The 23,762-nt window shown below is 38.8% G+C and overlaps 1 protein-coding gene across 12 annotated transcripts in view; it reads left to right on the forward strand.

Moving 5' to 3' along the window:
- MBTD1 (mbt domain containing 1) overlaps positions 1-23,762 on the forward strand; it is a 66,141-nt gene that overhangs the window by 24,085 nt on the left and 18,294 nt on the right. For 5 of the 12 annotated variants that reach the window (XR_012375523.1, XM_073883712.1, XM_073883713.1 and 2 more), the window contains 10 exons: positions 515-716; positions 6,631-6,770; positions 8,045-8,159; positions 9,003-9,088; positions 17,960-18,077; positions 20,510-20,644; positions 20,928-21,016; positions 21,231-21,465; positions 22,081-22,136; positions 22,479-22,583. Coding sequence is in view for 11 of the 12 variants with exons in the window: in XM_073883712.1 (XP_073739813.1) it covers positions 563-716; positions 6,631-6,770; positions 8,045-8,159; positions 9,003-9,088; positions 17,960-18,077; positions 20,510-20,644; positions 20,928-21,016; positions 21,231-21,465; positions 22,081-22,136; positions 22,479-22,583 (1,233 nt within the window). In the remaining variant the exon portion in view is untranslated. The other 7 variants (XM_073883716.1, XM_025859440.2, XM_073883714.1 and 4 more) reach the window with 6 other exon arrangements.

Raw genomic sequence — 23,762 nt, forward strand, 5'->3', positions numbered from 1 at the left:
TAATATCTAAATTATTTCTAAAATTAAAATCCCCAGTTAATCTCTCCAGAACTCTTAGCAGTGATTTTTAAAAGCGTCTGTATATTTCCTGGATGCTCTAAATTATTGTAGAAATCTGCAGTTTCAGAACTGAAAGGCAAATTGAGAAATCATGTTTATTACGTATATTTCACCACAATTTAAAAAAAATTATCTAATTTCCTTTTAATAGAGAAGTAACCCACCTAGTTTATGGCAAAGCTTAAATTACGTGGTGATCTTCTGATCCCACTCAGCGTTCTTGCTGTCACCGTTGACATTCTTATTAGCTAACATGGTAGCTAATAAATTTGCACCTTGTAGAAAGGAAAGCTTCTGTTTTGAAACAAACATTCCATTACAGAATAAAATTATCATTTCTGAGGGCTAGATCTTCATTTTTCAGATACCACTTACCATAATTGGAACTAAGTTCCTTTGGGTGGGGGGTGTATCTGTGCTGTGTCATGTATTATTGATTTCTTCTACTTTTAAGACTGAACGTTCTTCACGCTCCGAAAGGAAAAGAAGAGACTCATTCGGGATGTTTGACGGTTATGATAGCTGCAGTGAGGACACGAGTAGCAGCTCCAGCTCTGAGGAGAGTGAAGAAGAGGTTGCTCCTTTACCTTCTAACCTCCCAATTATCAAAAACAATGGACAAGTGTACACATACCCAGATGGTAAATCTGGCATGGGTGAGTGTTTACAGCCTTCTGCTGTTATTCAGCTTCATGTTGGAGGTTATGTTTTAGTTCCATTTCTTCTGTCATTTCCCTTCCTTAGAATTTTTCAAGGAATAAAGAAAGGCAGTCCAAAACTTAAGAGTTGTAGATAAGACCATTAGATTTCTGTTTGATCTCTTTATCTTGCCTACCTGCTGTATTCTGGCGGAGGGCAAGTAGAACAAAATAAAAACAAAAGGCTATTGAGAAACATAATGTTGGACATAAATTCAGTCATTAGATAGTAAATCCCTGTGTAACTGAGTGTGTAGGATCGCGGGCTTGTAGAGTTGACAGGTACTTGCAGGGTAAAGTCTCTATCCTCTACAAAAATTCCTCATGGGAAGTTTTCTGTTTTAACGCTTCCAGTGATAACGTATCTGTAATTACCAGAATATCCTTTATATTGGACCAAAATTACCCGTGCTCTAAATTTTGTCTTTGGGTCTTAATTTTGTCTTTTAAAGGTACCCAGAATAATTCTAATCCTTGTTACAATGATCTCCCTTCACACTAGAACACTCTGAGTAACTCTAGTTGCTTCGGTCATTTCTTGTAGTATCACAGTGATTTTAATTCCTGAATATATCCTGCTCACCGTCTTCCGGGCATACTTTGGATTACGTGGTAGTAAGGTGACAGCTTGTCCTGACTTGCCCGAGACTGTCCTGTTTTTAGGATTGAAAGTCCCGGGCGCCTGGGTGGCTCAGTTGGTTAAGCGACTGCCTTCGGCTCAGGTCATGATCCTGGAGTCCCGGGATCGAGTCCCACATCGGGCTCCCTGCTCAGCAGGGAGTCTGCTTCTCCCTCTGACCCTCCCCCCTCTTGTATGCTCTCTCTCTCTCTCATTCTCGCTCTCTCAAAAAAAAAAAAAAAATTTTTAAAAAAAAAAAAAAAAAAAAAAGAAAGTCCCATCTCCTGGAACGCACCTCAGGCTGGTGGTTGGTCACCTGTGTGATTAGGGCAGAAGGTAATTCCGCCTTCATCTCCTTTTTTCAGGACACTGTGTTTCCACTCATGCCACACAGTTGCTTTAGCTTTTTTGAAAATAATACTGATTTTGCATATAGCTGAAATTCTTTAATCTTTTCTACAGCTTTACCAGTAAACCAATTAAACCAGTTTCGTGCATTGGCAGTTGACTTTTTTTTTTTTTTTTTTTTTTAAGATTTTTAAGAAATCTCTCCTCCCAGCTTGGGGCTTGAATTTAGAACCCCAAGATCAAGAGTCACATGCTCCACCAACTGAGCCAGCCAGGCACCCCAATTTTGTTTTTTAATATATGAGGCTGATTTGAATATACTTTTAGGAACAGCACAAGCAAGGGCTATGGGAGCAGGAAGGGCAGGTGATGAATTCTCCCTGGGTCCAACCAGAGAGGGCTTCACAGGGCAGGCAGCCTTTGAGCTGGCTTTGAAGGACAAAGGTGGAAGGTGTGGGAGAAGCCTGTGGCAGAAGGGAACTGTCGTAGCAGAGGTTGGCAGGTAGGACTTCGAAGGAGTAACGCTGAGCCATTCAGCTGTGGCAGGCACATGGGTGACTAACCACAAGAAACATCGCTTAGAGATGAAAGATTTGGAAATACAACCATCTGGGGGACTGCAGTGTCTGAGAACATAGTTTTAAATCAGTCAGTGCTCACTGAGGGCCTCCCACAGGGTCCTGGCTTCTGGTTACTTGCTGTCAGCAAAGAGGCTTCCTATTGGCAAAAGCTGAAGGACACACTCCCACTTCACTTGGGAGCCAGACAAGGTCATTTCCAAGGACATCACAAAGACTAGGGCACAGGGGAAAAAAGGTGGAACAGGCAGATTTGGAGTTAAATTTTTGGCCCTGAGCAGCCTTCTGACCCACGGAGCCTGTTTTTCTGTCTGTACAGTTGGGATGTGGTTACCTGCTAGGCAGGGTGGCCTGAAGCCAAGGGTGACAGGAAGTATCCCCAGAAGCCCCGGCTGGGGCTACATACACCAGAGATGCTTGAGAACACTGAATGTGAATAGGATCCAGCCTTGTTTGATACCACTTAGATTCAGAAGTGAGTCCGCCAGGATCCCCTTCTGATTTTAACAGTTGAAAAATGATTCAGGGCCTGAAGAGGACCCAGGAGTGATTTCAAGCTTACTCCCAGGTTGGGGCTGTAGGTGGGCCTAATTGATGAAATCTGCTTCACATTTCTCTTAATGGCTCTCTCGATAAAGGGAAGCAGAGTAGCAGTGATCTGTGCTGGAATAACTGTCATAGAACCTCAGCAGCCAAAAGCCAGGTTTGGAGGCCTGGCCATGGGTCTAAGGGCAAAAAACTGGAGCTGATCCCCAGGCCTGGCCATCAGGATGATGGACAGCAAGTACAGCAGCAGAGGTTTCCCCTTTGGACGTTGGTTGAGCTACATACTGTGCTGGTCCTGGGAGACCTGTCTCTGAGTGTGGCAGGATACTGGTAAGAATTGGGCCCTCCCTGGGCGCGTGGGTGGCTCAGTCAGTTAAGCGTCTGCCTTCGGTTCAGGTCATGATCCCAGGGTCCTGGGATCTAGTCCTGCATTGGGCTCCCTGCTCAAGGGGGGAGTCCGCTTCTCCCTCTCCCTCTGCCTGCCACTCTGCCTACTTGTGCTCTCTCTATCTCTCTGTCAAATAAATAAAATCTTTAAAAAAAAAAAAAAAAGAATTGGGCCCTCCCTCAGTCCCCAAAGGACAAGCTCTGGATTTGGAGACAAAAGCTTCTGGGGGCTTTCCTTTTGAGACTTGCCAAGTTCTAGCCCCTTTCCAGCTGCAGTTTTTTGTTTGTTTGTTTAAGATTTTATTTACTTATTTATTTGAGAAAGAGAGCACACGTACGAGTCAGGGGAAGGAGGAGGAGCAGAGGGAGAAGGAGAAGCAGACACCCCACTGAGCAGGGAGCCCACCATGGGGCTCAATCCCAGGACCCTGGGATCGTGACCTGAGTCGAAGGCAGCTGCTTAACCAACTGAGCCACCCAGGCACCCCTGCAGTTGGTTTTTTAAATCCAAGGTTTAAGACTTTAAATTATTCCAGGGGCGCTTGGGTGGCTCAGTCATTTAAGCATCTAACTCTTCATTTCGGCTCAGGTCATGAGATCGAGCCCCGAGTCTAGCCTGCTTAAGATTCTCTCTCCCTCTCCCCTCCCCCACCCCCCAAATAAATAAATGAATAAATTCACATAACCTTTTTCTTACTAAGTTTTGGTCTTAGAAATTTTTTATTTCTGGGGCACCTGGGTGGCTCAGTCGTTAAGCGTCTGCCTCCGGCTCAGGTCATGATCCCAGGGTCCTGGGATCGAGCTCAGCATTGGGCTCCCTGCTCCGTGGGAGACCTCTCTCTCCCACTCCCCCTGCTTGTGTTCCTTCTCTCGCTGTGTCTCTATCAAATAAATAAATAAAATCTTTTAAAAAAATTTTTTTATTTCTAATTTTGTCATTTAATGTGAAGGTTGTGTTGCATAATATTCTAGTTTTATGCCATTTGCAGATTTGATGATAATGCCCTGTAGGTCATATTCTAGTCCTTTGATTAAAAAGTTGAATAGCACAGGGCCTGGTACAGAGTCCTACAGGCCGTATCAAAAAACTCCCCATCACTGGGGCGCCTAGCTGGCTCATTTGGAAGAACACGTGACTCTTGATCTCAGGGCCATGAGTTTGAGCCCCACATTGAGTGTAGAGATTACTGAAAAATAAAGTTAAAAAATTGGGGGTACCTGGCTGGCTCAGTCGGTAGAGCATGCAACTCTTGATCTTGGGGTTGTAGGTTCAAGGTCCACACTGGGTGTAGAGATTACTTTAAAAATCTTAAAAAAAAAAACAAAACTTCCTGTCATTTATCAGGACCCACTAGGTGTGGTCATCCAGTCAGTTAAAACTTCTACTTCACCTTAAATTTCTCAATCATTGACAAAGCCACATGAGAGATTCTATCAAATGTGTTAACTCCTTGGAAAAAAAAAAATCAGCTTCTATTAATACACAGTCAACCCTCGAACAACACAGGTTAGGAGTGCTAATCCCCCACACAGTCATGTGTAACTTTTGACTCCCCAAAAAGTTAATTACTAATAGCCTACTGTTGACCAGAAGCCTTACTGATAACATTAACAGTTAACACATATTGTGTATGTTTTTTATATTATATAATGTATTTTTGCATTAAAGTAAGCTAGAGAAAAAATATTTTTAGGACGATCCTAAGAAAAGAGAAGATACGTTTATAGTACCATATCATATTTATTGAAAAAAATCCATATAGATGGACCCATACAGTTCAAACCCTTGTTGTTCAAGGGTCTACTCTATACTCTCGCCATGGTTTAGTTATAACAGTTCAGTAATAACACAAAAGGAAATAAGGTTTATTGAAACTTTATATGTGCCCAGGTCTATTTTAAATACTAGAGATGCAGAGAGAAACAATATAGAATAGTCCCTACCCTGGTGGAGCTTACACCCTAGTAATGGGAATTATAGTTTGATAGGTATAATTCTTGACAAAGATTCCCTTGGGATCACAACTTCCTTACCTAGATGGTCACAGACCTTTTTAATTATCTGTTCTGTAATTTTTTCAACAGGAAACCATACAGTTTTTTCTCTCCTTAAACACCCTTTCTTCATCTCTAATCCTGTGGTACCATATCTTTCTTCCATGATTTCTCAATAAATTTATAAGTACTGGTTAAACTACCTCCAGGTGAGCTCTTTGCATGGAGATTTGAACCCACTCAGGCAGTTGTTTGCAATGTTACTTTCTGGATTTTTTTTCCCCCTCTTTGGAGGAATAAATGACAAATATGGTTGTATGTATTTAACATGTACAATGTGATGATTTGAGATATATATATATGTATGTTCTGGAATGATTACCAAGATCAAGATAAGTAACCTGTCCATCGCTTCACATAATTAGCTCTCCTTTCGTGTGTAGGGTCATGGAAAAGAGCACAGTATCTACTCCCAGCAGCTTTCTAATATGCAGTACAGTATTATTAATTGCACTTACCATGCTGTATGTTAGATCTTCACAGTTTACTCTTCTTATAACTGAAACTTTGTACCCTTTGACCTACATGTCACCCTCCCCCCCAGCCTCTGGCAATCACCATTCTCTTTTCTATGAAATTGGCTTTTTTTTTTTTTTAGGCTTCCACATGTAAATGATCCCATACACTATTTCACTTAGCATATGCTCTCCGGGTTGAACTGTGTTGTCACAAATGGCAGGATTTCCTTCTTTTTTTGTGAATGAATAATATTCCATTACAATGACCCCTCTTCTAATTCTGCCTTTCGGATTATTGTCCAGTATGCGAATTTACAAAAGAGGCACATTTAGTAGTCAGAGTCTTGTTTTCCTCTGTTAGCAAAAGGAATAGTCAAGCACCTTCCTCAAGCTTTGAGCCCATCCTCCTTGTCCTCTGAACAGAACTTGAAAGAATCTGTTACCCTTAGCATTTTTCCAAGACTTGGCTCTTTCTAGGCTGCACTTTGTGTTAATCCTCAGTTACGTTGCACTTCTTTTCATCTTTTGTTTATAATCCATTCAGAAAGTTAGAGCTCTTAGTGTGTATGAAAATGCCTGGCACATGGCAAGCACTAAGGACATGTAAGTGGAATCTGCTTTATATTTGCTCGTGGGTTTAGACCCTTGTAAAGCCTGTTAGACCTTGAGCTATGGTCAGACTTTCTGGAACTGTAGCCATGGCATCGTACCAGTCTTTTCTCTAACTGTTGTCGAGGCTTTTCCATCATTTTGGGTAACAGAAGACATTTTCTGTCTCATGTTTAAATTCAGACCTTTAGATAGTAAATTATTAAAACTGTTAGTTAAAAAATGGGTTTTATTTTGTGATCATGACACCACTGTTTTGTTTTCTTAATTAGCTACCTGCGAAATGTGTGGGATGGTTGGTGTGCGAGATGCTTTTTACTCCAAAACAAAGCGTTTCTGTAGCGTTTCATGTTCACGAAGCTATTCGTCAAACTCCAAGAAGGCCAGCATTTTGGCCAGACTTCAGGTAACGGTACAGAAACCTTCTTGTTCTTTATGTCTGCTATTTCTATGGCTTTCACTGTTTATCTGTCAATTGATCGTGATTCACTGCACTCCACTTCTACCCAGTTGGCCAGTTACCACTTTATACCCTTTTTTTTTTTAATACATGGTCCCCAGAGTTTGCTCCGTCTATAAAATTGAACAGCTATTATAAACAGACAAGGCATACTCTCCAAACTGTATAAGTGAAAGAAAAATATATACTCTTTTTCTGAGTAAGTATAAATATAATAAACACCTCGTTATATACAGAAACTGAAGCCATTTTTCCCCCTTGTTTTCTTTTGAGTTAACATCAAGGTAGAATCATTCAATATTTGGGGGGAAATGGTTTACCCTTTGGTATTATCTCTCCATCATCTTTGCTTTGTACTTTTGATTGCAACCTATTTGATACCTTGAACAAATGTGTTTGGTTAATCCAACTAACCTTTTTGAAAACGTTCATGGTATAAAAAGAAATTCGTCTTTCTTTAAATGTACATCAGTGCCTACAAAATGGAGATTTGATCATTTGACTAAGTTGTTACCATTGTAGCATATAAACAATGTTTTTAAGGGATTTAAGTGACTTCTGTAATATATTTGATCACATTTTTCTTACTCTCCTTTTAACTTATTGTGATCATTACATAGCACTGAAAGGATTATATAAATTCCCCAAATTAAGGAAATACATCACTTAGATGTATTTCTATATTTCAGATAGACAGTACGTAAGATCCTGAGCAGTGGTCTGTACCCAAATGGATGGCAGTTTGTCACACTGTGAATTTGGCCCATGATCATTTTGTCATTGATCTTTTGCGTTAGCACTAAAGGTATAAACCTCAGTCACTTGCTCTTTAAACATTAAATTATCTTCTCTTACCATAAAAATAGCAATGCTTGGCAACCTGCATGAGTGAATAACCACTGGTTTTATCTAGTATAAGAAGGAATCAAGTATCCACCACAGCCTATATTTTAACATTATGGGATATAATTTTTTATTAACATTAATTTGCATATTGCTGTTTTAGTCTGCGCCAGCCCTGCTACCCATGTTAGACATCTACACTGTAGCAGGACTCCAAAACCATTTCTCACATTAAAAGTCCTTGTCTGTTTTCTCTGCTTTAATAATTTTCTAAACCCTTGATGTTACTTAAGCAGAATGGGTAGTATGCAGTCAGGTTAATTTTTTCGGTGGAGGGGGGTGGATGAAAAAGAATCCTATTTACTTAACTCTTCTTGTTTTAGGGTAAGCCTCCAACAAAGAAAGCAAAAGTTCTTCAGAAACAACCTTTAGTTGCTAAACTAGCCGCATATGCTCAGTATCAAGCTACCTTGCAAAATCAAGCAAAGACTAAAGCAGGTAATATCGGTGAATGTAATAGAGGTGAAATATTGGATACTGATTCATGTAGTTTGAGTTAATGACATTTTAATTTTGGGTTTTGTTAACTAAGCCATTTCTAGGTTCTACTGGTACAGTATGACATTAGGCTTCCTGATGATGGTTTTAATTTCAATAAATAATTCTAGAAGAGAGTTGTTGAGTTCACAAGTTAACAGTGCTTGGGGTAGTACCCCTAACATTTTTTATTTGGCTTATTATTTTCTGTGTACAGGTTCTTTGTGCTGTGGATGGTGGGGAGCATTGTGGGGATAAAAAGCAAAGAAATAGGACATTTAGCAAGCTTTGTAGGGAGTGGGGAGAAGAGAGTAGTAAGAGGAAGAGATTGAGGAAAGGATCATTTCTAATAGAAGATTCTTGACAGGAGAGCAGAAGCAGGGAGATGTAGCAGGAATTAAAGCAGTGAAAAACCCTCCTGAAGGTATTAGTAGCAGATACTGGCTAGAAATCTGTTTGAGGTGCCCAGTAAAAGCTGCGTGGGAATAAAAACCCAAAAGCCAGCCATGGCATTCTTTGTTATCCTGAACACTTCTGTTCTCCACTGTTCTTTGCTGCTCATTACTGAAGAGCTCTTTCTTACTTCACTTCCCAAGCAGCTTGTGCTACGTGTGGAACACAAACTATTTGTTTGCAGGTATGATCTATGCAAAAGTTCATGTTTATTTAGAAAAGTTCTTAAATCTGTACAGGAAAAAAAGAAAACTTCCTTTCAAGGTGATAAGTTAATTTTATATCATTTCACATTTTCATGTCAGTGAAAGATTTGAGAATTGGAATATACCTAAATTTATTTGTTTTCAGCAGCAGTCTCCATGGAAGGCTTCAGCTGGGGTAACTACATCAATAGCAATAGCTTTACAGCAGCTCCAGTTACCTGCTTTAAACATGTGAGTATGGAATTTTTCACCTCCTATTGAAATGCTTAGTCATTGTTTAAAGCTGAAGACAGAATAACACCTAAGTGTCTTGTCTTTAGAAGATCTTTATTTTGTACAATGTCATAAAAATGTTTCTTTTTTATTATACTTATTAGTAATAAAAAACAATGTCTAGAAGTTCTACAAGTAAAAGCATCCTTTAAAGAAATTATAATTTGAAATTATTCGAATAGGGAAAAATACTAGTCTCCTCCAATTTTCATACTAAGCTGAACCATATACAGTTTGCTGGTTTTGTATATCGTGTGTATTGGCAGTGTCGTATGGTCCAATGTAATACAAACCATCCCTCGTGCATGTTACCTAAATCTTTGTGATCTGACCTGATAATTCGGAAAAGGAAGGCTCTTTCTTCTAGTTATGTTTTGTCTACAAAGGTAAAATCACAAAACAAGGAACTATAAGTAATACAGCATTGTGGGCTGAAATATGTGATACATACTGGAAAACCCTTTGCAGGATGTTCTTTTTGGCAAGTAGATTCTTACAGAGTATGTGAAGTAATTCAGAATTATTTTAAAAACGTTATCAGAAGATCAGTTAGGGGCGCCTGTGTGGCTCAGTCACTGGGCATCTGCCTGCGGCTCGGGTCGTGGTCCCGGGGTCCTGGGATCCAGCCCCCCATCGGGCTCCCTGCTCGGCCGGAAGCCTGCTTCTCCCGCTCCCACTCCCACCACTCGTGTTCCCTCTCTTGCTGGGTCTCTCTGTCAAATAAAATTAAAAAATCTTTAAAAAAGAAGATAAGTTTGCTCCTGTTGATTCTTTTTGTTCAGTGATCTGTGATTAATTCTCTCCAATACTTTTTTGACCTTACTACGCATTTACTTTATATTTAAAGGTTCTGCCTGCTATTAAAAAAAACTTTCTGCTACTGACTATGTACAAAAAGAAAAGAGAATTTAGAAAATTAATGAATGAAATTTTGCTTACACTAAACATTTTGTTAAGTTAGGACTTTACTTTTAAATAACAGCATGTGGACAAAACTGAGCTTGAGTTCTTGCTGCGGAAACCCAAATGAATTTTCATTTGTTTACGGCCAATACAGACTCTTGATCAAGGCCAAGCATATGAAATCAGTGGTAAGAATGTAAACTAAAGCTGAGTTCATTCATTTGCTAGTTTTCTTTCCTGAAAGTACAGCTGTTCAGCCCCTTTGTTGGTGGCATGCTGACTCTCTGCAGCAGCCTAAAAGGGATCCTAGAGACTTTACTCAGTGTGTAAAGTAGGTGATGTACTTCACCGTAAGGTGGATAGTAGTGTTACATTTGTGAAATAGGTTAAATAAATACACAGCAACAGCAACATTAAAGAGAACTGCAAAGCAGATCTTTCTCTTTCTCTCTCTAGTTCTTTCTGCTTTTGAGAAACTCAGACTCAGATTACGTTCTCAGTTACAATAACTCCTTCATCCCAGATACCTGGAACATTTGTCGTCTCTTCTGAATAGCCTTTATCTCTCTTCCTGTCTTTAATATTCTGGGTTTTTTTTATATTTTGATACCATAAACCATGTAAAGCTGTGTTATGTAAGTAGTCAAGGTATTTTTTTAAAAAACATTTCAAAATCCCAAAAGCATATTTTATTTCATGTCCGGTATATTAAAGTTCTCTGTAAGAAAATCTCTATTATAATAATGAAACCGATTTTGTTTTCAACAAGGCCCTGCCTTGTTTCATCCATCTTGTAGTCTTCTAAGACTCAGACTGTCTGCCCTAACACTGGTTCATCAGTAAGGCCCACTTCTGCCAGACTCCACATCTGCCTTGTCTCCAACTTGAGCACAGGTTGGGGGCCTTTTCCTGCTCATAGGGGATTCTTTTTCAAACATAATTTTAAGAAACATCCAATGTGTAACGTGGAAGCAGAACTACCCTGATTGAACCAAGAATTGGGGCTGGGAGCAGTGTCAGAGCCCTGAGTGCCTTGCTTCTTTAACGTAACCCAGCTTCTTCTGGAGTAAGGATCACAGGTAAACAAACACTTTATATTTCTCGGCACTTAAGTATGATTGTGATCAGTTCTAAAATCACAGGATTTCAGGAGTGGAGCTCTTTTTTTCCCACAGTCTATCTTTAAACTTCTGGGAATGAAGTTTTTGCAAAGTATATTGTAGGACTGTGTCCTCTTTGATAGTTGCTGTAATTATGCACAGTGCTTCCTGCTCAGTCACTCAGTTACGGCAATGTTGACATTTTTTTTATAATTAGCAAAGGAAATTGAGCCTCAACTGTTATTAAATTACCTACTTCAAATCTGTATGTCATGATTGTCATCTATCTAGTATATCTTTTATTTTGTCTAGGTGGTAGTTTGGTAGTTTTGAGAGTTTTTCTTTTTTTTTTTTTGGGTTTTTGGTTTTTTGGGGTTTATTTTTGTAAGCTTCAGAATTATTACTCTTTTCCCTAATAGACGTAGTTAGGATAAGAGGAAGCTGCACTGATTGATCTAGCAAGGGTGGGGTGGCCAGAGCCTTGGCCCCTGATCCTTGGCTTCCCCTTCCTTGGCAGTCTTGGAAGTTGGAAACCACTGAATTAAGTAATAACACTTTTAATTAATCCTAAATCATATGGTGACAAAACTGTAAAGTATCTTAAAAATCATCTAGTTCATCTAGTCCATCTCTTGTTGTAAATGAAACTCTTTTTACTTTTTTCAGTAGCCGGATTATCTTTCAGTTTTGGGCTTTAACCTGCTTTCCATAATTTTAAGTTTTGGGTTATTTTTTTTTTTAATGTAGTTTTTAATTAAGCCCCCCTGGGAAAAATGTTCCTGTGCTTCTTTTACTCATACACTGCTCCCACACAATATTTCTGACACCAGATGTGCAGGTTTTCTACACATCAAGTAATTCTTTAACACCAGCTGGGTGTCTGACAATTCAACTCAATTTTGACACTGTCTACCTGGAGTTAGCATCATGTCCCTCAGGTTAAGGGCTCAGCCACACAAGACTAGCCCCACTTCAGATACCAGTCAGAAGTCCCAGTTGTTACCTATGCTTAAGACCAACTGGCTGTAAATCAGGTTTCCCATGACCTCCTTGGGTTCAATAATTTGCTAGAATGGCTTACAGAACTCAGGGAAACATTTGCCAGTTTATTATAAAGGGTATAATAAACAATACAGGTGAACAGCCATATGAAAAGATATGTAAGGCAAGGTTGTGAGAAGGGGCATGGAACTTCACGCCCCCTCTGGGTGTGCCACTCTCCTAGCACCCCCATGTGATCACCAGCCCAGAAGCTCTCTGAACCCCGTATACAGATTTCCCTCATTATCCGAAAGTCCACTTTACACCACTTCACTTTTACGAAAGGCCTGCATTAGTACCTGTTTTCACTAACCAAAAGAAATCAGAAACAGATTTTTGCTTTCAGGAAATGAAAAGTGCTTCCTCACCTTATGCCATTTTAGCTTACAAAAGGTTTTATGGTTATAGTTATGATTTTATCTACTTTCGGTTGGCAGGGGAAGCCTATATTTTGGGATTTTGATGAAGGCTTCATCGTATAGGCATGGTCAATCATGAACTCCACACCCTCTCCCTTTCCCAGGAGGATGGGGACTGGGGCTGAGGGTTCTAAGCTTCTACTCATAGGCTGGTCTTTCTGGTGACCAGCCCCCATCCTGAGGCTGTCTAGGAGCCCACCCAGAGTCTCCACATTAGAACAAAAGATGCTTCTATAGTTTAAGAGATTCCAAAGGATTTAGGAGCTCTGTGTCAGGACCCGGCTCAGAGACCAAATATGAGAACAAAAGATGCTCCTAGTGCTCTTATCACTTAAGAAATTACAAAGGTTTTAAGAGCTCTGTGCCAGGAACCAGGGGCAGAGACTGATATATGTATCAGACTGAAATAGATATTTCTATTTTTTTCTATTTTTTATATATATTTTCGTATTTTTTTCACAACCTCTAACAGCAGTATCCATATCTATCCTAACTATGGAAAAATCAAAAATATTAACTGCAGTACTGATGCCAGTTAGGTACACTGTATACATAAAATTCACAGGTGATTTTCTTCTAGTAATTTATGTTTGAACCCAAGAGAGCCTCCAGTTGATCAATGTGTATATGCAGAACATTGAGCTTTAAAGCCTTCTTCATTTTTTTGAAAGACCTTAGTCTTTTATTTTTATTTTTTTAAAGATTTTATTTTATTTTATTTATTTATTTTAGAGAGAGAGAGCACAAGTGGGGGGAGGCGTTGAGAGGGAGTGGGAAAGAATCTCAAGCAGACTCTGCACTGAGGGCAGAGCCCAATGTGGGACTCGGTCTCACAACCCTGAGATCATGACTGGAGCCAAAACCAAGAGAGTTGGATGCTTACCTGTCTAAGCCACCCAGGCCCCCCAAGACTGTAGTCTTTTAAGTTGAAACCGTCCTATTTCCTGCTGCTTGCCTTTTAAAATCAAGTAAAACATTTCTTTCTAGACATCACAGCACAGGCCAGAATGTGCTAATATCAAGTGGATGTGAAACATAGAAATCAGTCCTTTAGTCGTGTATTTACAGACTTGAGATTTCTTTCATTTGATACCGGATTATATACTCTGGTGTCCTGTTGATAACTTACTGCTAAGATCAGAAATCATCCTACTTTTTTCTCCCTTAATAATAGTTTTAGTTTTGTTATTTTAAAAAAGGTCCTTTGTACACATGTATACCATAACTTTAAAGCTGACTTTACTGCCTCCACAAAGATACCTGGTATCACTTACTTGGTATATTCTAATCCTCTCTTTGACGCCTGACCTGTATGCCAGGTGTTTGAGAAGGTAAGGTTATCCGCACTTCTTTACAACATATATCACGAGTATATTTTTGGATTTTAAGGTCAAAAACAAAAGTCCTTTTGTTTGTGTATGTACAATAAAAGTAGTTTCTCTTTAAAGTAAAACGATCCAGGGCGCCTGGGTGGCTCAGTTGGTTGGGCGACTGCCTTCGGCTCAGGTCATGATCCTGGAGTCCCGGGATCGAGTCCCGCATCGCGCTCCCTGCTGAGCGGGGAGTCTGCTTCTCCCTCTGACCCAACCCCCTCTCATGCTCTCTCTCTCTGTCTCATTGTCTCTCTCAAATAAATAAATAAAATCTTTTAAAAAATAAATAAAGTAAAACGATCCATTTCTCAAGTATGTGTTTATTAGTAAAATAATCCATTTCAAGTAAAATTGTTTTTTGCCTTTTTTCCCCTAGCCTTGACCATACATACACACAACTCCACTGGAAGTTGAAATATTTGTGTCCATTCTCACTCAAGTTAGAATCTTCCGTATGTCATTCTAGATTGCAGAATTTCTTTCTGATGGAAATAAAACTTGAGTTAGTTTCTAGCATTTGTTAGTGCTTCATCTGAGTTAGTTGTCACGGGTCTTGCCGTGAAATAGAATTTGGACTCTGGTATAATAAAAATCACCTGTCTTATTTTTATGTTTTAAAGAAAGCCTAAATAATCTAGATTATTTTAATTTTGGTCTGTTTTCTAAGGTAGTTCTTGATTTTCTGTTGGGATCCCCTGATTCTTAAAACAGTATTGGTTTAATACGTTGTTGGTTTTTTTAATTGTGGGCTATTTTATGCCTTTCAAATTAGTAGTCACTGCTTCCTATCCCTTTTTACACATACATAGCATTCTCCCATTCTTAATCTTGCTTCCGACCCACGCATCCCATTTTCCTTTTATACTCTCCTTATACTCCCCTTCATCCTGCTGCCACCACCTCAAAAAGTAGATTCTGGTCTCAAATCAAAAGGTGAGTGGGCTTTCTGGAGAAAGAGGGAACAATTTTTTTTTTCCTATTTCAACCTACCAGTTCCAGCAGGTAGCATTTAGGAGTTCTACTTTCTTTCCAGTTAATTTCCTAGAATGTTTTCTTCCCTTTTTGGCCAAACGGTATTTCATCTTTCTCTACTAGATGAACTAATCATTATGCCTTTTAGTCTTTCACTGGTGGCTTTTTGTACATTTGTCGTACCATCATTGGGATAGATTCTTTCTTGGTTACCTGTGTGCAACTTCAGGGCTAGCCTCTGCCCACTTGTTGAAGATTGTGGGTGGTTATCAAAATAGGTTGGCAGTTCTGTGGAGGGAAATTTGTATTTCTGCCATGAAGCATCATATGTGCAGTATATCAGCCCTCTGAGAGTCTAGCCATCTGGGCTGTTGGACTATCTGGGAATGTTCTTGAATTGCAGAAAATAAGACTTCCCACCCAGTTATTTTTTTATAGATGACAGTCAGGTGGAGGTTATCATTCAGTTGTGCTGGGGAGCCCTCAGCATTTGGATTTGGCCATGTCCTGCAGGACCTGATGACAGCTTACCTTGCAGGGAAGGAGAGTCGCTCCCAGATAGCCCTCACGAGTGGCCCTGGAGCAGGAAGTGGTGAAGCAGATCTTCCTGATTTGGGAGGAGCCTGAGGTGGACCTCTCGTCCTGAGTCTGGAAGGTAAATTTGTTGTTACCTGTAAATTATGGTTCTGCTAGTTCATGCTATGCCAATCCAGACTTTCAGAGGTATCCCTCCTGCCAGCAAGAGAAGACAGATGACTTAGATGAAGATGGCTGTCAAGCCCTGGGTCATTTAGTCTTCCACACTTAAGAGTATTCATTTTAAACAAAAGGGCAGATACATCTGTGAAATTACCTTATTATTTCAACACATTGAGCACATGCTATGTAGAAACTATGGTGCTCTTTTTTGTTGTTTCTGTTTCTTCATTTTTTTGTTTCTTAGAGTGAACCATATGGATTGGTTTAAGAGGGTCTAGCAGAACCACAACCTTACAGGCAAGAACAAATGTCACTTTCTGCTACTTTCTCCTATACCAATCCAGACTGTAGGGACAAAAACATTACCCCAATAAAGTGAATATTGTCCTTATTTTTTAAGTGAGCATATTGACACTTTATTTTCCTTAATAAAATGTGGCTAAAAGTTATTTTCTGCAAATAATTGTTAAGGCCAAAAAAAAAAAAAGTTGGTGAAATTGCCATATCTAGCTGTAAGAGGAGTACTGTATGCCAAATTCACTTAGTAGTATGCCAACCTAACCCCCAGTTTATCAGCATAACTGTGCTTCTTTCTTCTCAACCAAAAATAAACCCATTCCACAAGATTTGGCAGCCAAACAAAGAGGGGTGGATACCCTGCCTTAATTTAGTGCATACATTTAGCTGCATCTATCTGCTCTAATTGGTTCATCCTCACAGGAATGAAAACATGGTCGTCATGTTAATATAGCTTAGCTTAATCTGCGTTACCTATCATCCTTCCAGCCTCTCCTTTTCTGATCATATCTGCTGGCAATAGGGATGGCCCTACAGTCTAGAATGATGTAGGGGGAGATAGCAGAACCTGAAGAGTCCAGTCTTTCAGTTCAAAAACAGCAGAAAGAGGTAGTCATAATGGATGTACTGTTTTTTTTGCACAGCTCAGGGAGATAGTTATGTGTGCCCTTCCAGAATCACCAATATTTGAGATAGGCCACTGTCTCCAAGTTACTGAGGCATATTCATTGCTTGTGCTACTTAAAGTAATAGCCATAATTTGATTCTGTCTTTGGTATCCAGACTTACTCTAGTTCAGGATTATTTCACCTTTTCTTCCTCTCCTTCAGAAATGTCATGAACTATTGAGAGGATAGGGGTTGAGTACTGTTTTAGGCTAATCCTCCTGTGGGTTGGCATCCACCAAAGTATGAGAAACGTTGCATGGAAGACATTTACCCAATGTTCAAATTGGCTAGATCGTGTAACTCTTAGATGTCTTTGTTTGGTCATCTTTGAGCTCTGAAGCTGTTTTGTCTTTTCCTGATTTGTTGGTATTATCAGGTCTTTTATAACCTAACCCAGTCCTTTTCTCTATGTTCAGGGTTCTAAATTATATATATAACGAGCTGATTGTCAAGGCCACAGAAACTGTTTAGTATTACCAGCATTTATATTCCTAAATTCACTAATTTGATTTAATTAACCGTTGCATAAACTTCAAATAATTGTAAATGGCCTCAAGTTTTAAGGATTAAAATGTAATGGAAATTATAATTTGGGCATGTTAGACTTAGGAAAATCTCTTCGTGATACTCATTTAATCGGCTTTCTGAGTCCCCATTCTAACCATGTGGTGTGGAGGCTAGTGATTACCAGTTCTGACACTGAACATTTTCTCTTTGTTTAGAAATAATAAATTATTTAACAATTTACCATGGTATGCATCTCTAAAAACTCTTCAACTCCACCTTTTTAATAACTTTATCAGGTGCTTTTGCCACATGTCTGTTTTAACAGACTATACTTCTGTTTTATGAATTTAACTTAAGTTGAAAATACAGATAACTAAGTTTTGTTTCTCCTGTTAGTGGAAACCACATTGCTCAATTGGAATTATTTTTCTTTCTGCTCTTTGGACAGACCCTTTAAAATTAGAGGTTAAGGTAAAGTGCATTCATTCAGCGTATATTAAAAATAACAAGTTTCTCTGCTCTATCCGGTGAAATCTATTGAGTTTGATAGCTTTTACAAAAATTGCTGCTCAGGTCTAATATTAGGACAGTATTGAATTTTGAAGTTGACATGGATCTATTCTAATATATGTGAAATTGTCTTTATCTTGAGCTTGCCCCTGACACTGGCTTTTTCTAAATAGAATTCTGTGAAAAGGGAAATAACAACTCTATTTTTAGAGAAAAATGAATGAATTAAATGGCATTTTTAATTTAATATTTCCGTTATTGATGGGAATGCTTATTTTTAAATAATGTGTTTTGGGCTTTATGTTAATTAGATGATAACTTAATAATTTTTATATGACAGGCACCTATGGGGACCTGCTGGGGTGATATCTCAGAAAATGTGAGAGTAGAAGTTCCCAATACAGACTGCAGCCTACCTACCAAAGTCTTCTGGATTGCTGGAATTGTAAAATTAGCAGGTGAAAGCACACGTAATAATTTACCAGAAAATGCCAGTTATGTTTTTGTAACTTGTAAGAAAGCGTATTTGTAAATTTTGCAAGTGTTGCCAAACAAATAATAAATACGATAATAGGGCAAAGGTTAGCAAATTTTTTTTATAAAAAACCAGATGGTAAATACTTTTAGCTTTGTGGGCAGTACAGTCTCTGTCACAGTTCCTCAGCTCAACCATCGTAGCGAGAAAGCAGCTGTAGCAATACGTAAATGAATAGGCATGGCGGTGTGCTAGTGACACTTGATTTACAAGCACTGAAATTTGAATTTTATGTAACTGTCACATATCATGAAATGTTATTCTTCCTTTGATTTTTTTCAGCCATTTAAAAATGTAAAACCATTCTGAAATGGCAGACTATAAAAAACATCAGGCAGTAGGCCAGATTGTGGGCCATTATATAGTTTGCCAAACTCTGGTATAGGGAAATACTTTGAAAAGTAACAAAAAGTTGAGGTGCTAAGAAGAGTGATAAGGTCCATGATACTAAAAATAAATTAGTGTTGTTAATTTCATCTGTCTTGGTTTATTTTTCTTCATTCCCACTGCTTTCCATATTGCTCATCACATAAATGTGTTAGGTATGTACTGTGTTAGACATTATGGGCAGGTGATATGCAGAAGTATGAGACCTAGTTTATTCTGTGAGCCGCCATCTGCCAAGTGCTGACCGCATCCGTGACGAGGCACTCAGTGAGTGGTGCAGTGAGGCACTGTAGTACTTTATCAGGCGGCGGGGATGGGGCCTGCAGCTACTCCGATAAGTTGTCCTTAAACTAGAGCTATCTAATGCATCCTCCTCTTTCTTTCCTCTCTCCAGCCATTCTGCCCCAAACACCCTGCCCACAGCTCATTACGTACTGCTGACAGACGATTTACTAAAGATGATCTTCTGTTTTTCTGCTCAGGCATGCATCTTTTTTTTTTTTTTTTTTTTGTCTGCTCAAGCATCTTTAATCACTTCTTTGTCCTTAAAGGATCGAGATGGTTGGCATTTACAGCTATTGATGAGTTGCTCCATAGACCACTGGCCAAAGTTTTGGTTGCTTCCCAACAGAAATGCTCTCTGTTCTGATGAGGCGAGTTCTCCCTCCTCCCTCATAGAGCACGTTAGCACCTCTGTGCCTTTGCACAGACATTTTACCCAATTCAATTCCCAGCTTTTCCTTGAAACATTTCTCCAGCTATTATAAGCATTCTCTAAATGCTTGTGTTGTTCTCTACACTGTAATTTAAAACAACATATTCTTTCGGTCCTAGATGTTTAAGCCAGTTGCATTTAAATAGCTCTAAAGATCAATGTGTTTAATATCCAAGAATTATTTCTACCTTCCATCTCCAATTTTACATTTCGATTTTATCTAATTGCATCATATGTCTTATTTAAGCCACTTTAATGACGTTTTAGAATTGAGCCTGATGTTAATCATGAACTAGAGCTCAGCAACAGTTGGCAGACTCATGAATTATTCTTTAAATTACTGAATTTTAAAACTAAAGGTTTAATGCTATAAATTTTCATCATAGATCTTAACACAGGAAAATGCTGACTGAACTTAGCTCCCTGCCTGGAACATAAGTTTATTGGGCCTTTCTTATTCTCCTGAAGGCCTTAAATTAAATTGTAATCTGTTACCAACAGAAGATTTATTAAATTATAGACAGGAGATATTATATACTTTTTGTTTTTTCTAAGAAGTAAGGCTTCCCATTCGCTTAGTACGTACAGTCTTTAAGTCCTTTCACATATTTCTTGTGTTTATTGAACTTTTTCACCTAGCATTTTCACATTTTATTTCCAAATAAATAAGACAGAAAAAATTTGCTGCTTGAGGTAGCCACATCCAAATTATCCAAAAATATTTGGTCATCTAAGCAGATGGACAAAGCAGTCTCTTTGAAATGTTACTTTAACTGGATTTCTGTGACTTGACAAGGTTTTACCAACTTACTGTAACCTTCTTTTCTTTTATTTTCCAAACTGTACATTCTGGTAGGACTTTCCCACCCGTTTCCACTGAGAATTTCTTTTCTAGAATTTAAGAAACTGTGGGTAAAATTAAAATACATTACAAGGAGGGAAGCCATGCTCTGAAAACAGTTAAACTATAATGACATTATACAAACAGTTCTCAAAGCCTGAGTGGTACACCAGTAGCAGCAGCTTCACCCAGGGACTTGTTAGAAATGCATATTCTCACTCTGCCCCCAGCCCTACTAACTCAGTCTCCGAGTGGGGGAGTGGGGGAGGGGCGGCCATCTGTCTGCTCGCAGGCCCTGCACGGGCTTCTGCTGCGGGCGCACACTAACATCTGACACCCACTGCCGGCAGCTAGGTCCTGTTCGGTTTCATTTCATTTTCTTATTATGTGGTGATTGGTTTGTTGGTTTCAGGTTACAATGCCCTTTTAAGATATGAAGGATTTGAAAATGACCCTGGGCTGGACTTCTGGTGCAATGTGTGTGGCTCTGACATCCACCCAGTTGGCTGGTGTGCAGCCAGTGGAAAGCCTCTTGTCCCTCCTAGAAGTAAGCAGCCTCTTTACCCCTACTGCAGTTGGAATATATGTACTTCAGTGCAGTGTCACACATGGTAATATTCGAGTGATATCAAAATTACAGTAATAACTTTCTGGTTTCACATAACTTATATGCTGGCAAGATATACTTGTTTTCTCTATTTTTGTTACTCTTCTTCAGAACCTTAATACTCTGAGTTACAGGGAAAATTGTTGTGGTTTTTTTTTTTTAATAGTTTATGAAGCAATTCTACTCTTTGCTAAAGTGTAACTGGTTATTTCTTTTGTTTTAGCTATTCAGCATAAGTATACAAACTGGAAAGCTTTTCTAGTGAAACGACTTACTGGTGCCAAAACACTTCCTCCCGATTTCTCACAGAAGGTAAAGACAGGATCTTAGAAAGGACTGAAGTGTCGATTGAGAGCTCTAAAAAAGGAATAGCCTGGAAGTTTTTTTAAGGAATTGTTTTAATTTAGTGAGCTAGATGATCTAGTTTAATGTCGAGTGCACTCAGTATTTTTAATGGTACGGTATTGAAATTATTTGTAGACCTTTGTCATGAATTCCGAACAGTTTTTGTCTGCTTTTGTTTAAGGTTTCAGAGAGTATGCAGTATCCTTTCAAACCTTGCATGAGAGTAGAAGTGGTTGACAAGAGGCATTTGTGTCGCACACGAGTGGCAGTCGTGGAAAGTGTAATTGGAGGAAGATTAAGACTAGTGTATGAAGAGAGTGAAGATAGAACAGATGACTTCTGGTGCCATATGCACAGCCCGTTAATCCATCATATCGGTTGGTCTCGAAGCATAGGCCATCGATTCAAAAGATCTGGTAAGCACCTGTCACAAGACCACCTGTTGAAAACATCCTTGAGGCTAAATTATACTACTTGGTTATTTTTTTCTCTGCAGAATAGCAGAGATCAGAAATAGCATTCTACTTGTCACGGCTGCTCATTCTGCCTTAATTAGGGAAGGTTCACACCAGAATAGCAGTGTCCTGACTCCTTTATATTCCTTCCACTTGTTCTCAATTCAGATATAATGCACTTTTGGTCACAACTACATTTGTTGTCTTACACTCTTCCTAGCCAGCCCATTTGAAAGATCTAAAGGTAGCCTTTCCCCTTGCATTCAGTTCTAATCAAAAGAGCAAGATTAAATGTGGTTAGACTTAATACTGAACACATTAAAGCATACCTCTAAAGTTGTGATTCCCTAACGAAGGAATTACCATCATTCTGATTGGCTAAATGTATTTAAATAGCACATGTACTCTGAAGAGAGAAAGACTATTAGAGGATATTTTTCACCATAAATGTAGAAGGCATGTATTTCTGCCATGTTTTAGAGTATACATACCTTGTGAGTTTGAAACCTTCAAAGAAACGTGGTTTTTGGTCTTCTCACAAATGCTGACAGATTAGTATGTAACTTTTCCTTGTAGATATTACAAAGAAACAGGATGGACATTTTGATACACCACCACATTTATTTGCTAAGGTAAGAAGTTTTTATAAGAACCCTCATTTGTAAATTAGGTTTGAAAGAGGGTTGTGGGTTTTTTCCTAACATTATGGAAATCACAATTACATTTATTCACTTAAAAGGATTAAGACCTTGTGATCCATAGGTGTCACAACTATTGATTATAATTATTCTTAAATTCTGTCTTATTTGCCTGAATTCTCTCTATCCTCTAACGGAGGTTTGAGTTATAATATTAGGTAGGTAGGAGAAGGCATTTGGTATTTTCATCTGATAAGTGTTTTCAAATTGGCAATATTCTAATTATTAAAATGATAACATTTGTAACAGTAGATGTGCTTTCATGTAATTCTTTAGGTAAAAGAAGTAGACCAGAGTGGGGAATGGTTCAAGGAAGGAATGAAATTGGAAGCTATAGACCCATTAAATCTTTCCACAATATGTGTCGCGACTATTAGAAAGGTAAGACTATAGGTTTTCAAACATAGAAATGGCAACTGTAAGAACTGGGTTTAAGGTAATAGAAGAAGCAGGCCCTTAACATATTCCTTCTGACATAGAAGGTATGTATCTGGATCTTCACTGGGGAGAAGGATACCAGGAAAATAAATTTCAGTTTTCATATCAGTGTTTTTTATAGCGTGTTGTCATCTTGAGTCTGCTGCCTTTATTTATGAGGTATATATCCTGAGTTAGAGGAAGAATATTTAAGTTACTTCCTCGTCAAAGCTAATCCAATACAGAATTGTAACATGGCCAAGTTTATCTTCAGTTTCTTGGGGGTTTTTTTTTCTTTCCTTTTGTGCCTTTTTCTTCTTTTGGTAGTACTTTATTTTTTTTTTTTCCTCTCTTCTGAAGCTCCTTTTATGAAAAGATCTAGAAGAGTGGTTCTCAATTCAAATAGGCATCAGAATATCCTGAGGAACTTAAAAAAAAAAAAAAATACAAATGACCAGACCTCTTAAATGCCCACCCCATCCCTGTTCTGATTTCATCAGTCTGCTGGGGGACCCTAGCATTGGCTTTTTTTTTTTAAGTCCCCAGGTAATTGTCCAGTACAGCCGTTGTTAAGAACCACTGATCAGAATCTGATTATATAGGAGTGTAGCTTAAATTGTGATTTGCATTTCAACCCAGTTTAAAGCCTTGAGCCAAAAGAATTAAAAACAGTTATGATTGCTGCCATGTCCCAGGCCCTCGTGCTCAAGGTCACACAGCTAGATGAGACCAGCTCCAAGTTTTATTCTTCCTCTTTACCTGACTAGTGATCAGAATTACCTAGTATTATTTAAAACAGATTTCTGGGGCGCCTGGGTGGATCATTTGGTTAAGCATCCACCTCTTGGTTTCATTTCAGACCATGATCTCAGGGTCATGAGATTCAGAGACCATGATCTCAGGGTCACGTCAGGCTCCATGCTCAGCACAGAGTCTGCTTGAGATTCTCTGCCTCTGCCTCGCCCCCCGTGTGCATGCACTCTCCCTCTCTCAAATAAATAAAAATCTAAAAAAAAAAAAAAATTACCTTTAAAACTAAATAAATACATAAATAAAAATAAAACAGATTTCCATGACCTACTCCAGACCTACTCAATAAGAATCACAAGAAGTATTACACACAATAACGTATTTGTTTAAAAA

This window comes from Callorhinus ursinus, unplaced genomic scaffold, assembly GCF_003265705.2.
Source record: "Callorhinus ursinus isolate GAN/ISIS: 27379988/994484 unplaced genomic scaffold, GSC_fseal_2.0 scaffold52, whole genome shotgun sequence".
NCBI classification, from domain to species: Eukaryota; Metazoa; Chordata; class Mammalia; order Carnivora; family Otariidae; genus Callorhinus; species Callorhinus ursinus.